This window comes from Lichenostomus cassidix, chromosome 2 (genome assembly GCF_008360975.1).
Source record: "Lichenostomus cassidix isolate B80296 chromosome 2, HeHo_3.0, whole genome shotgun sequence".
Lineage (NCBI taxonomy): Eukaryota > Metazoa > Chordata > Aves > Passeriformes > Meliphagidae > Lichenostomus > Lichenostomus cassidix.
Genome location: NC_139482.1, coordinates 109,825,776 through 109,848,222, shown reverse-complemented (window position 1 = coordinate 109,848,222; position 22,447 = coordinate 109,825,776). Strand labels below are relative to the sequence as shown.

Sequence of the window (22,447 nt, the reverse complement as noted above, 5' to 3'; positions counted from 1 at the left end):
CAGACCCTTGTAATCCAAAGTCAATGCTGAAAACCACGTCTAGATTACAAGGTTCTTACAGCCTGCACAAAACATCTGGTTGCTGTTCTCATCTATACATGTTGTTATTTTTCTTGGGCTGGTAACTTCTGAAGCCATTCAAGAAGATTTTTCTCAGAAACACACCAAGTCTCGTAGGCATGATGGCTTCTTGCCACATTTATATTAATTTTTAAAAGGCTGATGAATTTGGCTGTGCTTTAAACACTCCACATTCTTTATAAGAACATATGTAAGCTACTTAAAGAGACTATGCATGTCATTATTGCTTCTCCTAGGAAAACAAAAACAATACAAAGAATTCTTGTTTGGAGAAGACAAGTTTACATTTGACTTTTTCTTTTCCAATGCTGTAACAAGTTCAGACAGTTGGCTAGGAAAAAGAAATTTGGCCACTTGCCATGTCTTTAATTTATAGCATTAACTCCTAAGTAATAAAACAAACTATCAAGAATTAAGAAAATAAGCAACAACTAGCAAATCTCAGACATCTGTGGTTTTAAAAGAATTTTACATAGGAGAGGAAACCCTGTTGAGGGCTACCCATGTTTTCTTCATCATGTGCAAGTTTCACGGCATTCAAACTGCTAAAATCCTTTCCTCCCGTCGTCTTAACCAGTCCCTGAAACTGGAAGAGGGGGAATGATTGTTTATATCCTCTTCTGTAAGCCTTTCAGCCTTCCTGAAAACGTGGTGTTACATGTGAAACCCTGTCCTCAACTCCAAGGCTTCAGCCTCCTCCCCCCATATATGTGTTCCACTTGCCTCAGCAAACTAAAAATTTGTTGCCCCTTGAAGGTCATTTTTCCCTGAGAGGAAGGAAAGATCAATAGTTTTGATTTACTGTCAGTTCACTACTCAAATTAAGTCATAACACATTCATGAATCTTAATCTTGGGCCAACAAATACCAAATCTTGCATCAGATTACAAATGCTAGAGAATAAAATGCCTCTGCATTTATGGTAAAGAACTGCTGTGATGATAGCTGCAAGACAAAGAAAACCAACAGAAGGTAAGTTGCATAGAAAGTAAAATTTCAGAAGTTACAGTAGGAATCTGCATGAGTTTGCTTCAGATATTATTAGTGTCCTCTCCCAGAGACAGGAAGGTTGTCTGAATAACTCAGAAAATCACTATTTTTTTTCCAGCAGATGTTGACAGGAAAAAGGTTTGGGTTTTTGTTGTGGGTTTAGGTTTTTTTTTTACTCTCTCTCTTTCAGCTGTCCAGATCCCCTCTTTGCCCAAACAGGAAACTTCATGGGGAAGTTGCAGTACTGCATACAGAAAAAAGCCCGCAAATGGTCGACAAGCCCCTGCACAGAGTACCCTCAACCCATCAGCTTGGGTGATCAGACCTGCTGTTAATGTGGCCTGCACCTCAGCTCCCATTTTACATCTTGTGAAGGCCAGAAAATTTTGGGTTTGTGGCAGAGCCTGACATTTGCCTCTGTTAGAACTGAAGCACAGCAAGCATACAACGCTGTGTAGCACGGGCAAATTCTTGTATTCCTTCCCTTCAGGCCTCTTCCTGGAATGTATGGCTACCTTGGTTTACAGAAGTGGAATTCCCAATCACCTTGCAGAAACCCATATCCTTAGAAAGCACCTATCCCAACACAGGGACAGGCTGGTGAATGCAACTCTGGCCCAAAATTGTCAAAATCTGAGAAAGCACAAAGATTTCATCTGCCCTTCAGCATGAGCCAGCCAAAGTGAGACCCTGAGCACTGCATAAACACCAGACAGTGCATGCTGAAAGGTGGTGCTCTCTTCTGGGCAGTGATTCATCCCAGTGACCAAGTGGCAGCCAAACCACAATGGTTACTTACAGAAAGGGGTCAGGGAGTTAACAGACAGGAATTTTCTTTAAAAAAAAGCCGAAAACTAGAGGGGTTTGGATAACATGGACATTGATACAACCTATAAGTAAGCAACAGCAAAATAAAGGCAGAAAATTCTGCAATAAGAAATGTCTAATGGGGGTGACAGCTGGAACTTCTGGAAACATTTTTCCTAAAATCTCAGATGTAAGGAAGACTTCAAACCAATCTCATTTGAAATTGCTCCCCTCTGCTTTAGCAATGAACTTCTGGTCTGCATGTCGATGGGATATCCAAAATGACGTGACAGCTCTCCCAGCAAGTAAGTTACTTCAATCCTCCACATTAATCTTCAGGCTTCTTTAGTAACTCAAATGAATTTGTTATTTGAGAAGTTCTTTCCTCTACTTGTGCGCCAAAGTCAGAAACAGTCCTGAAAGCAATGTGGTTTAGAAATACTGCTGGGCAAAACAGAGGGGAAAAAAAATTCAAGAAGATTTTCAGATTCATGAGACACCCTTAACTTGAACCTAAAGAGATGAAAGCTGAAAGTGGCATGCATTTGCTGTGCTGACACTTCACATTCCTGACTAGAAGCAAAAAGAAGGTTATCTAGTTACATTACTAAAATTTCAACAATTCCAACTGAGGTTCTCCAAACCAAACACCAATATTATTTTGGTGACACTAAACAGTATGGCCATTCTAAGAATACAACTACCAAAAATAAATTTTGCTCTAGATGAAAAAGTATCCCCAAAATATTTTCACAGCTATTTTAATGATTATTTTATAATCATGATACTTTGGAATAAGGATTGCGAATTGGAAGTGAAATTTAAGCTGTGAAGTTAAAGTGTATTTCTAAATTTATGACATGTTCAGCATTTTTCAGAAATTTTAGCAAATGCTTATAGCATAAATGAAACAGAAGTTTGTCCTAAAGACTTCTTGTACATTTTTTGTTATGATGGAAAAGGCATATCCAGAAATAGTTCATCTTCTGCCAAAATAAAATCGTCTTAAAGACACTCATCAGAATTTTTTGAGACATACTTAAGAACAGAGCAAGGTATTTTCCCATAGCCTTTTTCTCATAAAATGCTAACGAATTCTGACTCATTTTCTGAAAGAAAGAAGAATAATCAAAGGAAGGAATTCAGCCAGGGGCAGATGTTTAGCATGGAATATTTCAGTCCAGAAGTTGGTCTAACAAAATGGTGAGCAGCCAAACACAAGGTTTTGTAATGACACATGTGAAACTAGGACAAAAAGAATATTATTAGCATATTAGCAATGTTGCCGGTCTGTTACTACACAGCACATTAAAATTTTTCATTTTATTAAAAAGGCAAGCCTATTCAATATCTATTTCTGTTCCATAGTTGAGAAGCAGCAAGAGGATGTCTTCACACCACATAAGAATGATGAAGTAACCTCCCATGGTTTTAAGTGAGCATGCCTGTATAATTTTCAACATAGCATTTCTGAAAAGAGCTGGCTAAAGACATCTCTGGTCCCTGATGTCACTTTCTAGTGAGTATTCAGATACTGGTGAAATTCCAGAAGACTGAAAGAATGATGATATTGTGCTACTATTCAGGAAGGGCAAACAAAGTGGCTTACAATAACTGGAGACCAGCTAGCCTGACATCAGATCTAGGCAAAGTGACTGGAGAAATAAGTAAGGAATTAAGGTCAGAAATACAACGCGCTATTCCACATGGGTGGCATTCTGAACACACAGCATGCAAATGGCCCAGGGATGTAAGCCCTCTGAAGCTCCAGTGTGAAACTGTGAGGGTAGCTTTAGCCAACAGTTTGGGTGTAACTTTAAATCATACAACCTCCTTATGAAAAATCAACCAATTTCACTGTGAGTAATGCACCCTTTGAGTGGAATGCAAAAAAATTAAACATTCTGAGAGCTAGCTTTGTGAATTACAGTTAGAGCTTTTTACCAGAGGAGAATTATAACTGAGTAACAGCAATTCCAGCAGGATTTGTAAGTAAGCACTCATGCCATTAAATGGTTTCATCAATGACATAAAGAAACTGTGAGAATACCACAAACTCAAGCAAATCTGTGACTAAAAGAGGACAGGCTTGAGCTACACAGTGATCTGAACTGCATGGTTAGCTGGGCTACTCAAATAAAATCAACCAGGATACAGCACAAATACCTCCCTGTGTTTAGGCAGAAGAAACAGAAAGAGTAGCTGGAGAGCAGGAAACAGCAACTCAGGAAAAAAATTGCTATAGAGGTTATGAAATCATATTGGACAATCAATTCAACGTGAGGTCCCAGCACCATGCTGTGACCAAAGCCAAACCAGACTCAAACACTTATCACAGGCCTCAAATATACAGGAGGCTGAGAAGTGAACTGGACCTGGCCAATGATTTTAATTAGACTAAAACTGAAAGAACACATATAGAGAGTTGCTAACCTTGCTCTTAAGACCCTTCTGAAAAGTTCGAGAGGGTACAGTAAAAAGCCATGAAAGTCACTTGAATACTGATAAAAATGCTTTAGAGACCCTTAAATAGCTCAGTCTGTTTAGTTTACGAAAATTGTGAGGCAGCAGAGGTTTTTCTATACAAGTACCAGAAAGGGAAAATGTCACATACTAAAGAGCTCTTTAATCTAAGGGAGAAACAAGAGACAAAAGAGGGGAAATGAAGCCAGACAAATTCAGATTTGGAGGGAAAAACACTTTTAAAAATTTGGGAGTAGAACTGGGGACAAACTCTCAAGATAAGAGATAGATTCACTTATCCACATGTGTTCAAATTAAGACTAGAACACTTTCTGAAAAATAAATGCAAGTTAATATATGCTCAAAACCAAGCAGTCGGCTTAATACAGAATAAATGCTTGACATTTGGTAGACTGTAGTCACACATACAGAAGTGAGTAAAAAAACGTAATCTCCTTAAACTCTATGAATCCATTACCTCCCGAGAAACACTACTGAAAGGTGGTGCTATCAGTCACCAGTAACTAATTTGCATGACTCCCACGGTTTCTTTTTAAGAGACATGCCCACTGTAGTTATGCTTCACACTCATTTCATGGTTGTGCTCTATTTGTTCCCACTTGGTGTCATTCACAATTTCAGCACTTATCCACGAATTTTTATCCATGTTTGTTTGCTAGCAAGAAGGGAACACAAAGCAAAAAGAACAAGTAAAGAGGAAAGGTTGGGGAAAAAAAAAAAAACAAACGAAAAAATGTGAACACCCATTAATTAAAACACTAATTGTCCCACTGAAAACGTAATTTTTCCATGTGATGCTGGAAATCAAGGAGTTGTGAAGAATCTAGAGGGACGCTATTTAAAAGATATTCTTTACCTTATACATTCAAATGATGACTGAGTTGTTAGAAACCCTCATATTTACCAGAAATGTAATTATTAGCTCTGAAGACAATCAAGATAGCATTAAACCCAAGTCAGGAAAGACCAGCAAATAATATAAAATTCACTTTTACCCCTACATGGGCCATAGGTACATACATGTAAGTATAATACTTTCACAGCAGTATTGTGTAATGCTTCTTACCTGAGGGGATTTTGTCATCTGAAATACACTGATGTCTCCAAAAGCTAATGGCAGATCTTTCTCTGTTCTGGAGCCGACATAACCTCTCAGCTAGCCCGCCCCTGTAGAGAATAAAGGAATGCTCAATTTTGCCAGGAATCAGGATTCGGTTTTGCCAAGTGACAAGCCACAGGACGGATGCATATGTGTATATACATGTATGTATGCTTTGACCCTTAGGGACAGAATCATGTAGTAAAATTACGTTTTGTAGATTAGTTCTCATAATTTTGCTTTTTTTCAGTGGAGTTACTCCCAACAAAATATACACTTAGGGTCAATACACACAATAAAACATTTTCAGTATCTGGGTGTCCAAAATCTTCATGTTTTCAGTCCTGTCTCCTATATGAGGAGTGTAAAAAAAGGTTCCCAACTTTCCCTTGCACTCATGAACAGATCCTATTAGACACCAGAGACAGTTGCAAATTCAAAACAAACCAGTGTAACCACTAGTTATAACAGGTTGGGTTTTCTTTTCCCTCACAGATTTGTTTGCCTGTTGGCAAGGAGTGATCACAAAAATATTCTTTTACCCATACTTGACCCTATGATTCATTTCACAAGCTGGGTCAAGTGTGCAGTTTCAGTGGTCTGAACACTCTCCAAGATGAAATTAATTTAGCATTCCCAAGGTGAGGAGCAGAGGAGTGGCATCTAGCACAAATACACTTAAGGTAACACTAAAGCAATTCCTACCCTTGGATTCAAAGCCAGAAGACATAATTTCTCACTTTTAAGAACAAAAAGATGTATGTGTTGGAAACTGTATTTGGGCTACTACAAAGAGCTTTGGACTACTGTGGGAGTGTTTGAGCATTTTTCTTTGGCTTCAAAGAACTTATTTGCATAAAGACCTACTTCATTCTTTTGTTGTAGTGTAAAGTTTTTCCACAAGTACTATCGAAAAAATCAATAAAGAATTCTACTAAGGTGAAATGTCTCCTTGAGTTAAACTGGTTTAGGAATCAACAGAGATATCAAACAACTACCTTGTGACTATTTGTGCACATGAAGAAAATTTTTGGCTTAGGGAAGAAAAGATAAATAGATTGGTAGAGCTCACATGGTAAATGTGAAACTGTGAAGACACACACCTGTGGAAACTGAGAAAGAGCTAAAAAGGTTAAGCAGGACTTCAGGTGAGCTGTAAAAAAACCTCTCTTTGGTTACCAGTTATCAAGCAATTTCATCTGCAGACAAGTCAACACATTATATAAAAAGTACTTAGCAGCGTCAGCTGAATTTTTAATGAACAACTATATCCTTTGCAAAATTATAACTATCTCATGAATTAACAGATGCAATGGCTAAACATCTAAGTAGCAGGTCACAGAATGAACTCTGAATACAAGTGCCCCATTTAAACCAAAATGACCTATAAAAGTTCAGCAGTTTACATTGCAGCATCACTATGGCTGGTGTCAGGCAGAGAGGAGAGAAACTCAGATTCAGAGCAAGAAGAAAATCCCCAAAGCCTCAAAATAAAGAACCCACACTTAACAAGTGATGAACCCTGCTATATGAAGGAGAAAAACAAACAAAAATGTTTATGAAAATATTGGGCTCCAGTGAAGTTCCAGGTAAGCTTAACAACCTTATTTAATACTGGTTTCAACTTTTAAGATAGAGAGACAACTAATACATAAGTGCAATGAAAGCTTTGGTTCCAAGAGCAGCACAGTTAAGCACAAAACTTCACACAGGATAGTCTACTCTGCTGACAACGCTGTGTTCATTCACATTTCCCCCAAAACCTGAGCACTGAAGCCACACAACAACACTTGTGGGCAAGACAGTTCTACAAACTGCAACAAACTGTCTACCCAGTTTCTCTTCTTGCCAGGGAAGCATGCTCAGATGCAACTGTAATTCAGCTTGGCTGTGTGGTCTACATGAGCCATGATGGAAGCAGTAGATGCCAGCACAACTAGGCTTAAAAATGCAGCAGTAAAATGTATTTTCAGATTGCTTGTTTAAAAGTCCTGCATGCATGAGTCTGCAGCTGAACTCTGTGGTCAGACTGTAGCCTTACACCATACAGTTAGTAGCTCAAAAACTTGTTTTGCTGAAAGAAAACTGTTCAAAAGGAATGTTCTCCTACTCCATTCCCTCCACAGACACCAGTCAGAGAAATATATTTTGTTAGTTCAAACAGTGCTAGAAAGCCCTAAAGTACCTGCAGAAGAGAGCAGCTATTACTGGCTTACAGCCTAGTTTCCCCCTTCTTCCCAGAACAGGGCTATGGTTGTGTCCAGTCAAACAGCTCCTACTCTTCTGCAAGCTCACTCCTGTCCCACTTATGGCAGGAATGCCTTGTAGCACGAAGGAAAGAAAGCAAGTTTCTGGTTTCATGGCTACTGCACACAACAGCAAGACATCACTCCTGTTTCAGGCCTGATATGACTACCAGAAGGGTCTCACTGATGCTCACAACTTCATTACCAATTTGCTAACCATGTCTGTGTTAGGATAGCAGTTATCACAAAGGTCCATGAAAAGTAAAACTCTGACTTTCCTTATTAGCCCTCTGTGCTAAGGAAACACATTGATATTTTTTAATCATCATCCTTCCATTCACATTCCAAATGCAGTTAAAAATAGTTTTAACAGAAAACATCATAAAGCAATTTGCATCTATTTGGTTGCAGAACATAAAATATAAATAGGAATGCATTTATGAGTGGTTCTCAGCTGGTTGTCAGAAATGTTGTTTTTATGCTGTCTGTTTCATACCTCATGAAATTAGAAAACATTGTTCAAGGATGTGCCATGCACAAAAGGAATTTGTATGGCCAGAGCAACAGTTGGTACTTTATGGTTTGTTTATTTTAAAAAGGTAGAAACAAAGGAGTTTAACCACCACCACCCAGGAGAATCAACCCCCTTTTTAGCTCAAACACATAAAACAAAGTAAAAGTTGCTTTCTGTTCCACAAGCTAACAGGTTTGCTGACAACAGCATTTGAAAACTACCAATTCTTTCCCATACATTACAGGTGCCCACACTGTAAAACACTTGTGCATGTGCTGTGAGATACTGGGAACTACACAGTCACTCCTGGCTGTCCTGTAAGAGGTAAGCCAACATCTGGGGTGTGTGTGTGTGTGTGTGTGTATAAAACTGGCAAGTATAATTTGATTACTTATGTATAATTTCTATAATCAAGGAAACTGACAAACTGCATTGAAATAACAAAAACTAGTTATACTAAAGTATGCATCATACTTTACTGACCAGCACATCAAACTTGCCCCGAAAATGTTTTAATATGAGCAAATTGAACACATTTGGCAAATTGTTAATGTAAAGGCTATTCAGTGAAGTCAAGCTGCTCAGATACAATCTCTGCTGCCCACAACCTTTTTATTTTTAATCACAAAACTTTCAGTACAACTATTTTGTTCCTTTAATTCCCTGAAGGCAGATGGATTTAAAAGCAGCAAATCATGTCCTATTTCCATACTAAATCTGAGCTTGTTGAAATACTGTATTTAAAACAACACATTGCCTTTACTGTCCATGTCCAACAATATCCACATGAAAGACAGATTTGATGACCATAAGAAAGCTCAGCATCCTGTACAAAAGCTCAGTTGCTGGTAGTTGCCCTTCCCATGAACTTTAACAGCAAGACTGAAGAATTTTGTGACAGCTATCACCAAAAAGTAATACTGAGCCTGATCTGTGACTTCCAGGCTGCTGGTCCCTATCTCCCAACTCCAGTTAAGCCAATAGAAAGCAACAACGAAAGAGCATTAGTGAGTCTACTGTGTTTTGAAAAGTAGTTTTCAATCTTTCTTAAGTGTTGGAGATATCTTTGTGTTTATTTATTAACGTTTTCATTCAGCAGGGCACTTACCAAAAATAACCCCCTATTCATCCAAGTTTACTCCTTTACAAACTTCATTTGAAGTCAACACTTAAGCAGCTCTTTATGGGTTGTCTCCTCATACACAGTATACACAGGACTCCATACAATTCAAAACAAGTATATATCCCCATCTCAAGACTGGGCAATTTCCCCCTTCTCTCATTTCAAAGCAAGGAGAGAGCTCCTCTCCTACTTTCACATTAACTGGTGAAGGAACTGACACTCAGCTGTCCCTTTCCACTCCATGCGGCACTTGCTAAATAAATAAAAAAGGCATTGCTGACTCACATTCAACTTGCCATTGACCAGGACCCCCAGGTCCCTTTCTGCAGCCCTGCTTTCCAGCATCTCATTCCCCAGTCTGTACACCCATTCAGGGCTGTCCCATCCCAGGTGCAGAATTTGGCACCTTCCCTTGTTAAACTTCATGTAGTTGGTTATTACTCTGCCCTCTAATTTGTCAAGATCCCTCTGCAGGGCCTCTCTGCCCTCGAGAGAATTGACAGCTCTTCCGGATGTAGTGTCATTGGCAAACTCACTTAGCATCCCCTCCAGTCCTGCATCTAGGTGGTTAATGAAGATGTTGAAGAGCACAGGGCTGAGCATGGAGCTCTGTGGAACCTCACTAGTGACTGAACACCAGCCTGGTCTCACCCCATTCACTGTAACCCTTTGTGGCCTGACCTGTGAGCCAGTTGCTCACCCATCGCCTTACCCAGTTATCAGACTGTGTGCTGGACATTTTGTCTGGAAGGTACTGTGAGAGACAGTATCAAAAGCTTTGCTTTTGAAGTCCAAAAAGATCATATCTACTGGCTTTCCTAGATCAGCTAGGTGGGTTATGCTGTTGTAGAAGGAAATTAGTTTGACAAGCAGGACTTTTCCCTCATGAAGCTGTGCTAGCTCTGAGCAATGACTAAACATGGCGCTTTTTCTCTGCCTATTTGCACCAAACATTTGGCCCAGTGAAACCATCCACGCTTGCTAAAGGGGAAAATACATTTTAACTTTCACTAAATGCAAAATAATTTTACTGTGTACACTGTCAGTGATGATCTGTACTGCAGCCATTATACTCTTCATTTCTATTTTCCTAATCCAACAAGAAATTCACTAGCAAAGAAAACTTAATCCAATAGTTAAAATTAGCATAAGAACATGACCATCTAAAGGGCTAGTCTTTGCTGTTACACCCTCATGCCACTTGTGGATGCATGTAAGAAAGAACAGTCCCAATTTTAGAGTAAAAGTCTGCTTCATTTGTGCCAGCTCTCTCTTCCCTTGGCAAATTCCTTTATTTTCAGGACCTCAGTTGGCCTCTTGTGATAACTGCATTTCATTTTACTGCACATAGAACCAGGACATTCTGTAATTTTCTCCTCTTTTGATAACACAAGTTAATTTTAGCTGATCAGATTTGTAAGTGGTCTGCATACAAGTAGATATAAGATAATTTTTTAAAAAATTGGGAAATCCTGCTTCTCTTGAACTAAAAATAGCCACTCAAGTTTTAAAAAACTAAACAAAAAGCAAAAGCTTATTCTTCACAACTAAAAGCTGCTGCAACATGACAGATTTAGATGCAGAGTTAACATTTTATAACTTAAGATATTTATTTCCTACAGTGAACCTTAGATTTTTTTTTCGATGGAAATTAAATTTTCATGGAAAAGGCAAACGATTCAGAAAACCTTAAGAAAGGTTTACTTGTGGCCAAGAGAAGCTGAGTGCATGCATTTTGAGTTTTCTTCTCTATAAATACTGAATTAACCCAGTTATATGTAACAAGTGTTGAGACTTGCAATACTCTACATTTCTCCATTCTTTCACAAAGAAACTTTGAAAGACTTGGAACTAACGCAGTTTAGACATTTCACCCCGTAGCGTTAACGTGAATTCCAAACCTAACAATAAGAGCTTCTTGAAAACTGTTATTTGCAATGTATGTTCTCTCCCCTCAGGTTTGAAAATAATTTGCATAATTTTTCCCATGAAGTGCTGACTCAAGCTGAGAAACTGAAGCTTTGGGATGGAATAAAAGGGCAGGAACACATAAACCCAACACCTCTTGACCTGATCACCAAGGCAATTCATCTCAGTACCAAGTACCACTAGTAGCACTTAATTAGCAACTCACTCAGTAGCTCACAGGTGCAGTACAAGGACAGGGATCTGTCAGTGCACCTGGGAAAATGAAATACTCCCAGTGCATCCATTAGCAGTCTTGTTAAATAGAGGAGGGCAACTCCACAAGCATATAATACCAGTGTTTAAGGGGAGGATGTCCCGGAGCAGTGGCTTTGGTGGCTGTGAATGAGAGATGATCTGCTTTGCTTCCAGCATGGCAAACTGGCACCTCCTACAGCACAGCTCTTCAGAACCTGCCCAGCACCACCAACACCCCTGAAGGGCAAACACCACCACACACACTACCTGCTGTGCCCTAGGGACCATGGTAGAAAGAAGAATAATCTTTACTTAGAACACTCTTGGAAACAAAACCCACAGGATACATGAAGACACGAGAATTTGGCAGTAAATATGGTGGAGGAAGACTTGCTTCTCTCACATCTTTCTTGCCTTGAGGTGCCAAACGTTTTCCAAAACCCCACTTTAACCCCTAACAGAAAAGAATTGCAATACACCCCTTCAAATTTGCTTCATCATCTGCAGCACTGTATATTGTGTATGTTGATCTGGGGACACAGATAGGCTTCTCATTTTATTGACACTCAATGGTGTTGAATTTACAGTCAAATACTTAACACTAAGATCACCAAATCATCCATAATTATTTTAATAATCCATAATTAGCTTACTTCTGAAGATTTCTGTTGCTTTGGCTGCATCTCAGTTTTTATAGTGTATGACAATTGCATCTGTAATAGGCTCAAACAAACAATACCCTTTCCTCCCATCCAGGCAACTATGCATTTCTATTTTAGCACCAGGAAGTTTCCAGGAGGAAAGGACAGTGGAAAGGAATTTATCTGAATTTTTCCAGAGACTGTTATGGCTCTCTGTTTTGTTTGGTTTGGTTTTGCCTGAGATTTGGGGGGAAGGGGATATGTTAGGGGGTTTTCTTTGAAGTTGCACAGAAGAATATACCCATTGATGTGACAGAGGCATAGCTGCAATCAGGTAATGCAAATACAAATGCAGGTTGCAGCATGACTCTAAGATTTCCACAGAAAATATAAACTAAAATTTCTTGAAAACATTACCTCTACTTTTGAAGATACCTTTACGCATGTCAACCAGCAAAGAGATATCAAAATAGAAATATTTTCTATTTTCTTAAAAGGGAAAACCAAATGCAAGGAGACCTACTCCACCTACATCAGGACTCTTCCATGAAATAAGCATACACAATACAGTCTGGATTTGGAGTTGAACCTATTGCACAGGAATTCACATAGGAAGATGGCAGCTCTATCACCTGCACCATCTCTGCTCAGCCCATGCTTCCCTAGGCACCAGCCTGGAAAACAGGAGCCCAGCTAAGCAGAGGCTTGTGGCTCTCTTCCATCTGCTGAGCAGTTCCAAATGGTCCATCTGAGTGGGAGCTCATGGGCCAGCTTGCAGGATGATTCCCCTGCTCACTGCTTTTTCTGCTGTGGCCTTGATCTGCAGCAGAGGTAGGAACGAAGGAAAAATGACAAGAGAACAACTGCTTTGTAACTTTTAGCTATTTAAACACAAAGATGGGATTGTCACTCTGTCAATCAAGAAGCTGACAAACCTTTCCCTGAACTGGCCTTCAATCCACAGCACTGAAAACCTGCACTTTTCTGCTGAGGATGCAAACTCTCATATCCACTGTTATCACACCAATGAAAATGTTCTTTGTCAGCAGTAAAAGGAGGGATGGGAGAGACACATGGAACTAATGTCCAGAACAGGAAGAGTGAAAAGATGACAATTACCTGGATGAGCAAAGTAACTAGATAAACAACACTCATAACTGAGGAATTTCCTGCCTGCTTCCCTGTTCCCAAAGGAACCCAAAGTGGAACCACAGGACGGAAGGTAAAAAGCCTTGTAAGCTCTGTTCCTCTGGCCACTCCAGACAGATTGCATTCTATATAATTGTGGATAGTTTGGTCTAGTTGTTTTGTTTGTTTTTAAAGCAATCTATTCTCTTATACACTTGTGTCAGAGTATCTTTGCTGTAAAACATTTTTTGCATTAAGACTGTTGATAGCAAACGTCATCAAATGAAGCTGGAACTTAGAAAAAGACAAACCCACTAAGGGTAACAAACAGCTCCTGGACTGCTTAAAACTGGAAGAGCTCCTGGGCAAAATACCACTGTACACTTGTCCTTTTTATATTACATTCACACATACTTGCTTTTGGCCACTAAAGGGCATTTTTGGTCTGACCTAGTACAACTGCATATATATAAAGTAACAAGAAATAAAGCTTCATTGCACAGGCAAAGCACTTTTAAATATACAGATCTTCAGTAATTAGGACTTCCAAACCTGTTTCCTCACACAGCATTTTGAAATAGCCAAGAATATTTCAGAGAAAAATAAGGTATGCCTATTAACATAAGATTTACTTTTAAAGTAATTGATTGATTACAGTACTATAGATTCAGCTGTAAAAGAAGTAAGAGAATCACACTGTTAAAACAGCAATAGGAATGTATAGCATCACCATTTGTAATTGTAGTCTCCACAGCTTGGGGCACATCTTCACATATACCATTTAAGTTAACACAACTTTCATTAATTCAATCTAGGAAGTGACCATTTCTGCACTGTAATTAGCTAGAACATCAGGGTTCCACTGCTCAGTCTCAGGCTACTTTCTTTCAGCAGTTACATATCTTTCTAATGTATTTAATTTAGTCACAGACATTTAAATTTCAGTTTAAGAATACACCCTCCCATTGCCCAAATACCACTCTGTCCTACACTCTTCAGAACTACTGCTCAGCCACTCCTTTCCTACAGAATTTTGGACAATATTGCCCTGACAAATCTGGAGAGGACCAAAAAAAAAAACCCCTGAAACCCTGAGGTACAGTATTTTTGCAGACTTTCTGGAGAGGCACAAAGCAATGAAATTACTAGACACTAAAACATAACTATGTCCACTCACACATCTGTGAGGCATTATTAGAAGTGCAAAACCCAATCAATCTGTACATAGGAGTTCAAGATTGAGAGCTTTCACCACAGACTTTAAATCTTAACTTAGCTCTTTCTTGTCTTTTTTGCTTATTTACAGATAAATTACATTTTTAAGCTTTCCGTATTTGCATCTCTAAAACTTTTACCCTCAAAACACATCCCAGCACTTTGGCAAGTATTGTTTTACTTATAATTTAATAAGAAAAAAACAACCAAAAAGGATTCCTTAAGGGGGCAGTTCATTTACCTCAGCAGCTTCCTCTTTTTGGCAGACTCGGTGGGGGCTTGGGGGGCTTTTCCCGCCTGCTTCCCAGGGGTGCGCAGAAGGGCCTGTGCTGACCTGAGCCACTCGCTGGCCGGACGTGCTGGGACATCCCCCGTGTCCCCTCCTGACCTCAGCTGCCACCCCTTACTGGATCCTGCAGTAGTGGTCACCAGGCTCGTCTCTGCTTCTCCCACACTGTCGTTATCGGATGAATACTCACATATTTCTGTCGAAATTGTCTAAACAAAGAAAAATATGAAGCTGTTTGAACAGAATGCTAATGAGATAGTGCAGCTTTATGTAGGCAGTTTTATGTTCCCTAGTAATCCATAAATGGTATGGCAATTTATTAACGTAACTTGGACAACTTCACTATAAATGCATATTAATTTTTTGTCAGTCAACATCAACTCCTGAATATAAAGATTGCCTCTTGAGGGACAACTGAGATGAGCAACATTTAGGTTTTTTAAAAACTAGGTCTGGAGAACCAAGCCAATGCCTTTAACTAAAGCAAGTTTTGACAAAAGCAGAGAGAGGCTAATGAGTGACAGGGATGATTAACTGGCAGGAAAGCTGAAAGAAGGAGAACTTTTATACTGGGATTCAAGCAAACAGGAAGGTCAGCTTCCACAGTCTGAACAGAGGGAAAAAACACATGCTTCTGTTGAGAGCTTGTAGCTGGCAACAAGTATGCAACCTTTTGTTAAAACATGATTTTGACCACTAAAGCCAGCCTTTGTCCATGTCCAGCAGACCTACAGCTTCCCAGGAAAGTTTCAGAAGTTGAGCATTAGCTGTTGGGCTGTCTCCAGGTAGCTCCAAGGAGGATGGATCACTGGTCAGCAGTCAGGGCTGTGAGCCAGCAGGGCTGGAGTTCAGACCCACAGAACCTCACTGGAGCTCTTCTCCCTGACACTCACAGGACACACTGAACTCATCCACTGGGGGAGAGACGAGAGGAGAGGATGAGAAGGCTGAAAAAACAACTCCACAGAGACATGGAAGGCTGAGAAGAGGGCTGGGAGGGAAAATTCACCCGCTTTGGCTGAGCTTATTTTACTCTCCTCTAGGGCTCCCATAGAAGCAGGGCAAGGCTGCTGGGTTGGCTCCCTGAGGTGAGCTCTGCACAGCTGTAATGTGCGTTATGTTCTCTTGACCCAGTGTTTTTTAAAGTAGTGAGTATTGAGCAAAAATACTTGGAAAGTGGCATTTTACCTAGTACAGAACAAAATTATCTAAACCACTGAAATAGGCAGAGGACTAAGACACATGAGCTGGGCTCAGTCTTCAGGAGGTAGCTGAAAAAAACCCAAAACAACCAAACCAACACTGTCTGCAAGTTCTGGTGGGGTGAGAAGTGATAAGTGACAGTGCTGTCACTGTGATCACCAGCACTAGCCCAGCTCAAGTAAGGTGGCATAAAACTGTAGACGAGACAAGTTAAGTGACTCAGACGATCCTTGAAAGAACCAAAACACAAAACATTAACTTCACATTATCAATGGGAAATTGGAAAACCCCGGAGAATTACATTGCTCCAGATCACGTTGCCTCAATCACAGAACAGGTCCTGAAAAAAATTAGCCTGTTCCTCTGGTCAAATGCAGTAAGGAGTGCTCCACACAGGTTGTTGGAGAACTGGCTCAGACAAACACTTGAAAGGTAAAAGAGGGAAGGGAGGGAAATCACAGCATTCACTAATGCTGTTCTACGTTATTAATTAGTGTAATCATCTGAAAACAGCATTTCTTGACTGTGCACAAAAATAAGTTCAGTTCTTGCCAGTTCTCTAATACATATTTCACGTAAATGCCGAGACACTGTGCTCATGTTCCGAGAGCTTACCTAAGTATTCTGGAAATTGGAAGGACCTTTTAAAGTTATCCAGAGAAGTAGAACAGCTAAAAGAATGTAATTAATATCAGTCTGCTTTAAACACAACACAGTCAACATCTGTCCCTTGGCAACAATATTTCTCTGAAAACAAACTCCTTCCACATTGGAAATGAGCCAGAAATAAAAAATTTCAAAGCCTCTGAAAGCAGTAAGCAAGCACTTCATTCTTAAAACCCCATACTGATGCATTCTCTTGCTTTAGGAATGCTTTAGTTTTGCTCAAATAGCTATGATATCCACTGCACCTAAAAAAATGATGCAAACCTGAAGTTCTCTGAGCAAATACAATGCAAATGAGAAAAGCCCTTGGGAAGTGCTTCAAGTTAAGCATGTTTTAATCCCACTGAGTGCTGTAAGAGTTAAGAAGCTTTCCTAAGCTTCTTTAAGATTGTCTAATAAATCATTTCTGCTAATATTTATTACTGTATACTTGTTTAGGCTGAACTTCCCCAAGGAAACCGTACTTTGGGGTTTTTGTTTTGTTTGCTTGTCAGTGGCTTTTTGTTGCTGCTGTTTTTTTTAATTGGTCAGTTGGAAACTTTACTTAAAAGAGGAAACTCTAAAAATGGAGAAGAAAAACAAAGAACAAAAACTTAGCCTTCCAATTCTGTACATTATTTAACTGTAGCCATCATCAGAATTCCAGTCTAAAGAGAAAAATATTTTCAAAACACACGAACATGATTTTTCAAGTATCCAGTAAATGAGCTGGGTACCAACAATATGGTGGGGAATTACTGGCAAAAAAACCCAAACAAACAAACAAAACCCAAACAAACAAAAAGCCCAAACAAACAAAAAATAACAAAAAACCCCATTTATTTTATTTACTTCAAAATAAGCATTGATAAATAGTGAAGAAAATGTTTATTTTTTATCAATATCTTAAACATCACAAAGAAGGATTTCCAAGAGTCGTTTTGTTGTTTTGTTGGGTTTTTTAAAAATAATATCCCCAGTAATATCGTTAGAGTTTCTGAAGAGCGCCATTACTAAACACAGAGAATTGTCAAAATGAGTGGATTTTTCCACACGACTTATTATGAAATATAGTAATTTTGGTTACAGTGGCTGAAAGTACAATGCTTCCCACTACTCACAGACTCAGTTTCCCCACCTTAATTCCTTCCTCCGACCCCTGATCCCAACATAATCATTCCCAATCCTGGTTTTTTTCATGACTGTCTCCCATATATCCCAATCCCTCCAAATACTTTGTAGTAGACTGCTCACAAGATATACTTTTATTTCCAATGATGGCCTTGCCACAACACCCTCTTTTATATCATGCTAGCCACTTGTCCATATCCAGGGGCTGACTGAAAAAAAATTCAGGGGTTGACCTCAATCTCTGTCACTAAAACAACAAACGTATTTCATTTTGATTGATTTTAAAATAAATCTATTTTCTAGGTGACTGTGTCATCTGAAAAGCTCTAAATGCTCCCCTTTTAAGGTTCTTTCTTTTAAGGAAAAATGGCAAGTATAAATGCACAGACTACTGCCATTTTTTCTCTCAAGATTTGACTACATGAAAGCAAAAAAGTCATTGAGTACTGTATTGGAATATCCAGGACCCTATATTTTAAGGTTAAGCATTTTTTAATCAAAATGCATCAGAAAAGAAAGAGCTCACAAGATTAACTAATTTATGATGTATTTTTGACAGCACTTAGTTAATATAGAGGATGGTACAAATGTAAAAATAGAAACCAAAATGAGAAACAGCAAATACTCTCCCAGCTAAGCAGCTAAGATTGCTAAAGAATGTATGTTTACCCATGTCAATTTGCATTCATTAAGAATGAAAAAAAACCCCAAAAAACAACCACAGAAATTGTAAAATCCTAGCCCAAATTGCTCAAAGACAAAACTCTTGACTTCAGTGGAATGAAGATGGCATTCCACAAGCACATAGATTTCACACACATGCAGCAGAGAACACACCATGCTGTTACTTCTGTGACCAAGTACTCCCTCCCTCATCCTCAAGAGATTTGCTTCAGCTACCTCTTGCTTCACCTTGAACACCTTGTGAGTTCTCTGGCAGTACCTTGGCAATCTGCACAGTTTTTGCCTCTAAAAGGTCTGAAAAAATTACCTTTTCATGTCAATAGCGATGGAAGCAAGCAATATCTGTATTTGATCAGTTTAATAAGCACTAGATATTTCTTATCAATAAAATAGCACTAAGTTAATCCAAGAAGTGTTACATTCCCATTTGAAGTATGCAGCTTCAGCACAGAAAGCAGAACCTTACAAAGTTTTTTGTACAAAAGGAAAGCTAACACATCAGCCCTATTAAAATAAGTAATAAATCTGTATTTTTAAAGAAAGGCTCTCAGACAGTGATTGCTAATTAGAGGCAAGGTGGAGAGCAGTTGTGAGGGTTTCTCATCCCCCTTGTCTGTCTCTCCTCCCAAGATACATTCATTACTCAGTGATTTCTGCAGAAAAACATCAGTATCCACACCTTACCTTTGTATTCATTAAACACTTTCATTTGCTCAGTCATCATACATTCAGATATTGTAAATCTTTCCCAGTAGGTATGAAGATATTTTGCAGATAAGATGCTCAATAAAGTTTACAGATATTCTGAACAAGTTAATCAGCTGAAGTTAAGATACTTCAGCATGCTGCAGTATGTCTTAGAGACAAAAAATGGGTATAAAATTTTATATAGACATTGCTATAACTTTTTGCAGATGGAGGTCACTTAGTCTGCCATTTCCTTCCCCAAATAAAATAATTTTTTTCCCTCCTATTATCCTACTACAGCCTAGCTCAAATGGCAGAACTAACAGGTTTCTCAGAGCAGTCTTAGGGAACCAGGCTTTCTCAAGGTCACATAGCCAAGTTACGTCAAAAACAGAAATAGTACTTCAAAGTTTCAGACTCTGATCATTGTACATACAGAGAAAAATTAATCTTGTGCCATCTCCTTTCCTACTTGTTCATTCATGTATCTTTGCCCCTGATTCTGGATGCATTTTGTATTACCCCCTGCCTGTTTTTTCATGGAATATCTTTTTCCCTTTTATGATTCCCTTTTTTCTTCCACACTTAATCTCCATTTCCCCTACCTATCCTCTCATGGCAGCTCTCAGGATGGGTGGAAGCTGACTAGTATTAACAAACAGACACAGTGAACACAAGTGAATATCCTACTGCATCTCCTTTTATCTAGTCAATGTTGCTAAAAGCGACATTGCAATTGCATGGCAGGTACTTTGCTGTGGCGCAGGCAAAGAGATTCAAATGCAGCAAACTTCCACCCCTGGCTGCTGGTTATAGGCTGCAAGGAGATTTTGTATCTTGCATGGTACTCTCCAAAAAAACAGAGTGAGCAGAAAAGCCACTGGATTTAGTACAATGAATATTCACGAGCATAAATCACCAGTGCAGTATGTCAAAGGCCCAGGCTATGCTAATGAATGCTCGGAGCTAACTCCACCAGAACTGGCTTGCAGGATTACAGGGAGTAGGGTAAAGGTAAAAGAAAAGAAAAGAAGTTTTCCCTTAATTAATCAACACAAAATTAATTCAAGCATTGTGCACACAGATAGTACAGGATATTATTTAGCTCTATAAAGATAATTACAGATACAAAGGATTTAAAGCTTGCAATTCTCCTCAAAGCTCTGTGTTTTCTGAAGCTTTAACTGAAGCACTGAAGTCTATGCCAAATATACTTTCCTAGTAGCTTGAGAAATAATTTGGTTCTTGATTAGCTAGCTACTTTTACTCTAGAGAGATAAAATTCAAATATTCCTTCATACAAGAAACTTTATGTTGAAGTGCAGCGTTAGGCGTGTGCTGCTCTGTGGGTGACACCAAGCTTTCTTCTCACGGAATAACCACAGGAACAGCATGCAAAAACACAAGATTAGGTAGCAGTGCGTGGGCAGAGATAATCGTATGACAAAAAAGAACAACAATGAAAGACATAAATCACTAATAAGGTATTTTTGGACTTGCAAGCCCAAACTGACACAGCAGATTAACTGAAATTTTGTATCTGGAACAACCATCCAGTGTTATTACAGAGACAGCACATATTTAAAATGGATCTCAGATAATGCCTGGTTGTTTAGCCAAGTACAGCATTCCTCCCCAGCACACGCACTCAGACCATCTGATCTGTCCTAAATATTTATCAGTGGTGTTGGTTCAGTGCACTAGGAAATGACATGTCCTGCTCTACACACATTAGCACTTTGTGGCTGCCATTACAGGAAACAGAGCCGTGTGCTCTTCAAGCACCAGGACGGCCACCTCCAGCACATCCCAGGGATTCTCCAAGAGCAAGCACCACTGAGCTTCTTTCTCCTTGCTTGGCCACCCCTAAACATCAGCAACATCTCCCTTCACGCAGACATGGGAATGAATTGTTGCTGTCTCCCAGCTGCCACCACCCCAGGGCTGGAATGCAGTAGTTATTAGCACACAAAATCATTTATGCCAAGTAGCAAAGAAGAATGCGGTATCTACTTGAATATGGAGAAGTGTAGGCAGCAACACTGTAATTATTCAAAGCAGAATTTGGTCACAGACTGCACCCTCATCTCCTCTTAATGGTGTTTTGAGACCTTTAAACAAGTGGTTAGGACTTCTCTTCTATGACTAATCAAAATGGATTCATTGCATCCAGCAGCCCAGAGCTTCCTATCGTAAAGGAAATTGATTCATGATTATCTCTGGAGGAAGCAGGCCAGCTACCAAACCTTGTACACCACTGCTTACATTGCCGGGCTTCCCTTTGAAGAGCTCCTGGGGAAGTCTTACCCATGTTTGACACCATTTATTCTGCATGCCCTGCCAAAAATACAGCTGCATTAGCTACTGTCTTAAAAAAGTAACCCCAAAAGTAGGATTCAATCCAAAGGAAAACTACCAGTAGCTGTTATCAAAAGAAAAGCAAATGAGACCGTTTCAGAGATGCTTTCATGCACTGAGGGAGATGAAAGGGCTTTCATGGAACTCTGCAGAAATTTATGGAATGGTATGGCTGCTGTCAGATCCAGTAGCCAGTCATCTGGCGCTGGGCTTCCTGCACCTTTTCTGAAACCAAGAAAAGTTGTGGAGGGATCAGAAAGCTCCCTCTTACACTTCAGAGAGAGAGGAAGTTGAAGCACAGTACACAAGCCCACAAAATGGTGGTTAACATCACACATGAAATAATAATTAACAAAATAAATAACTTGTATCATCATTTATCAACTCCTGTATCTTGTTTAGATCATACTGTCTTGAAGTGGAAAATGAGGTGACGATTAGGATTACATGCAGCATGTTTGGCTGTGCATTCTTTTTTGTCAGGGGAGAGGTGCATGTTTTTGTTTGGTTTGAGCTCTCACACACAATCCTGTACACATACACCACTGCCAGGCAGTATCCTGCATGCAACACTAATCACTGAAGAAAACGAGCAGAAAAAATACTAAGATTTTGCACAGACACACACAAAAATCAAGATGCAAATCTGATCTTTGAAAGAAAGACTTTGGGAGAAGAGTTTGTTAAAATTACAACAAACCAGATTTTTTATAGACTTATGCAAAGATGGTATTTACTGACTTTTTTTTATTTTAAAGCCAGGTAAAGAATGCACAAGTGGTAAGAAAGATGAAATCAAAGCCGTAACTTCTAATCCTGAGCAGAAACCCCAGCTTTCACAAGGCAAACAGGTTAAGCAGGCTATACCTCTGGAGATACATCCACAAGCTGTTCCAGCCTGCCTCTCCCAGAACAGGTTGTTCTGAGGCATGGATCAGCCAACCGAAACAGGTGAGGCT

General features: G+C 39.4%; 1 protein-coding gene across 2 annotated transcripts in view; it reads right to left on the bottom strand.

Annotated features, from left to right (window-relative positions):
- SPIDR (scaffold protein involved in DNA repair) overlaps positions 1-22,447 on the bottom strand; it is a 196,690-nt gene that overhangs the window by 128,516 nt on the left and 45,727 nt on the right. For both annotated transcript variants that reach the window (XM_085052802.1, XM_085052804.1), the window contains exons 6-7: positions 14,733-14,989; positions 5,429-5,529 (exon numbers count right to left, since the gene is read on the bottom strand). In XM_085052802.1, coding sequence (XP_084908928.1) covers positions 5,429-5,529; positions 14,733-14,989 — 358 coding nt within the window. The remainder of the gene's footprint in view (positions 1-5,428; positions 5,530-14,732; positions 14,990-22,447) is intronic.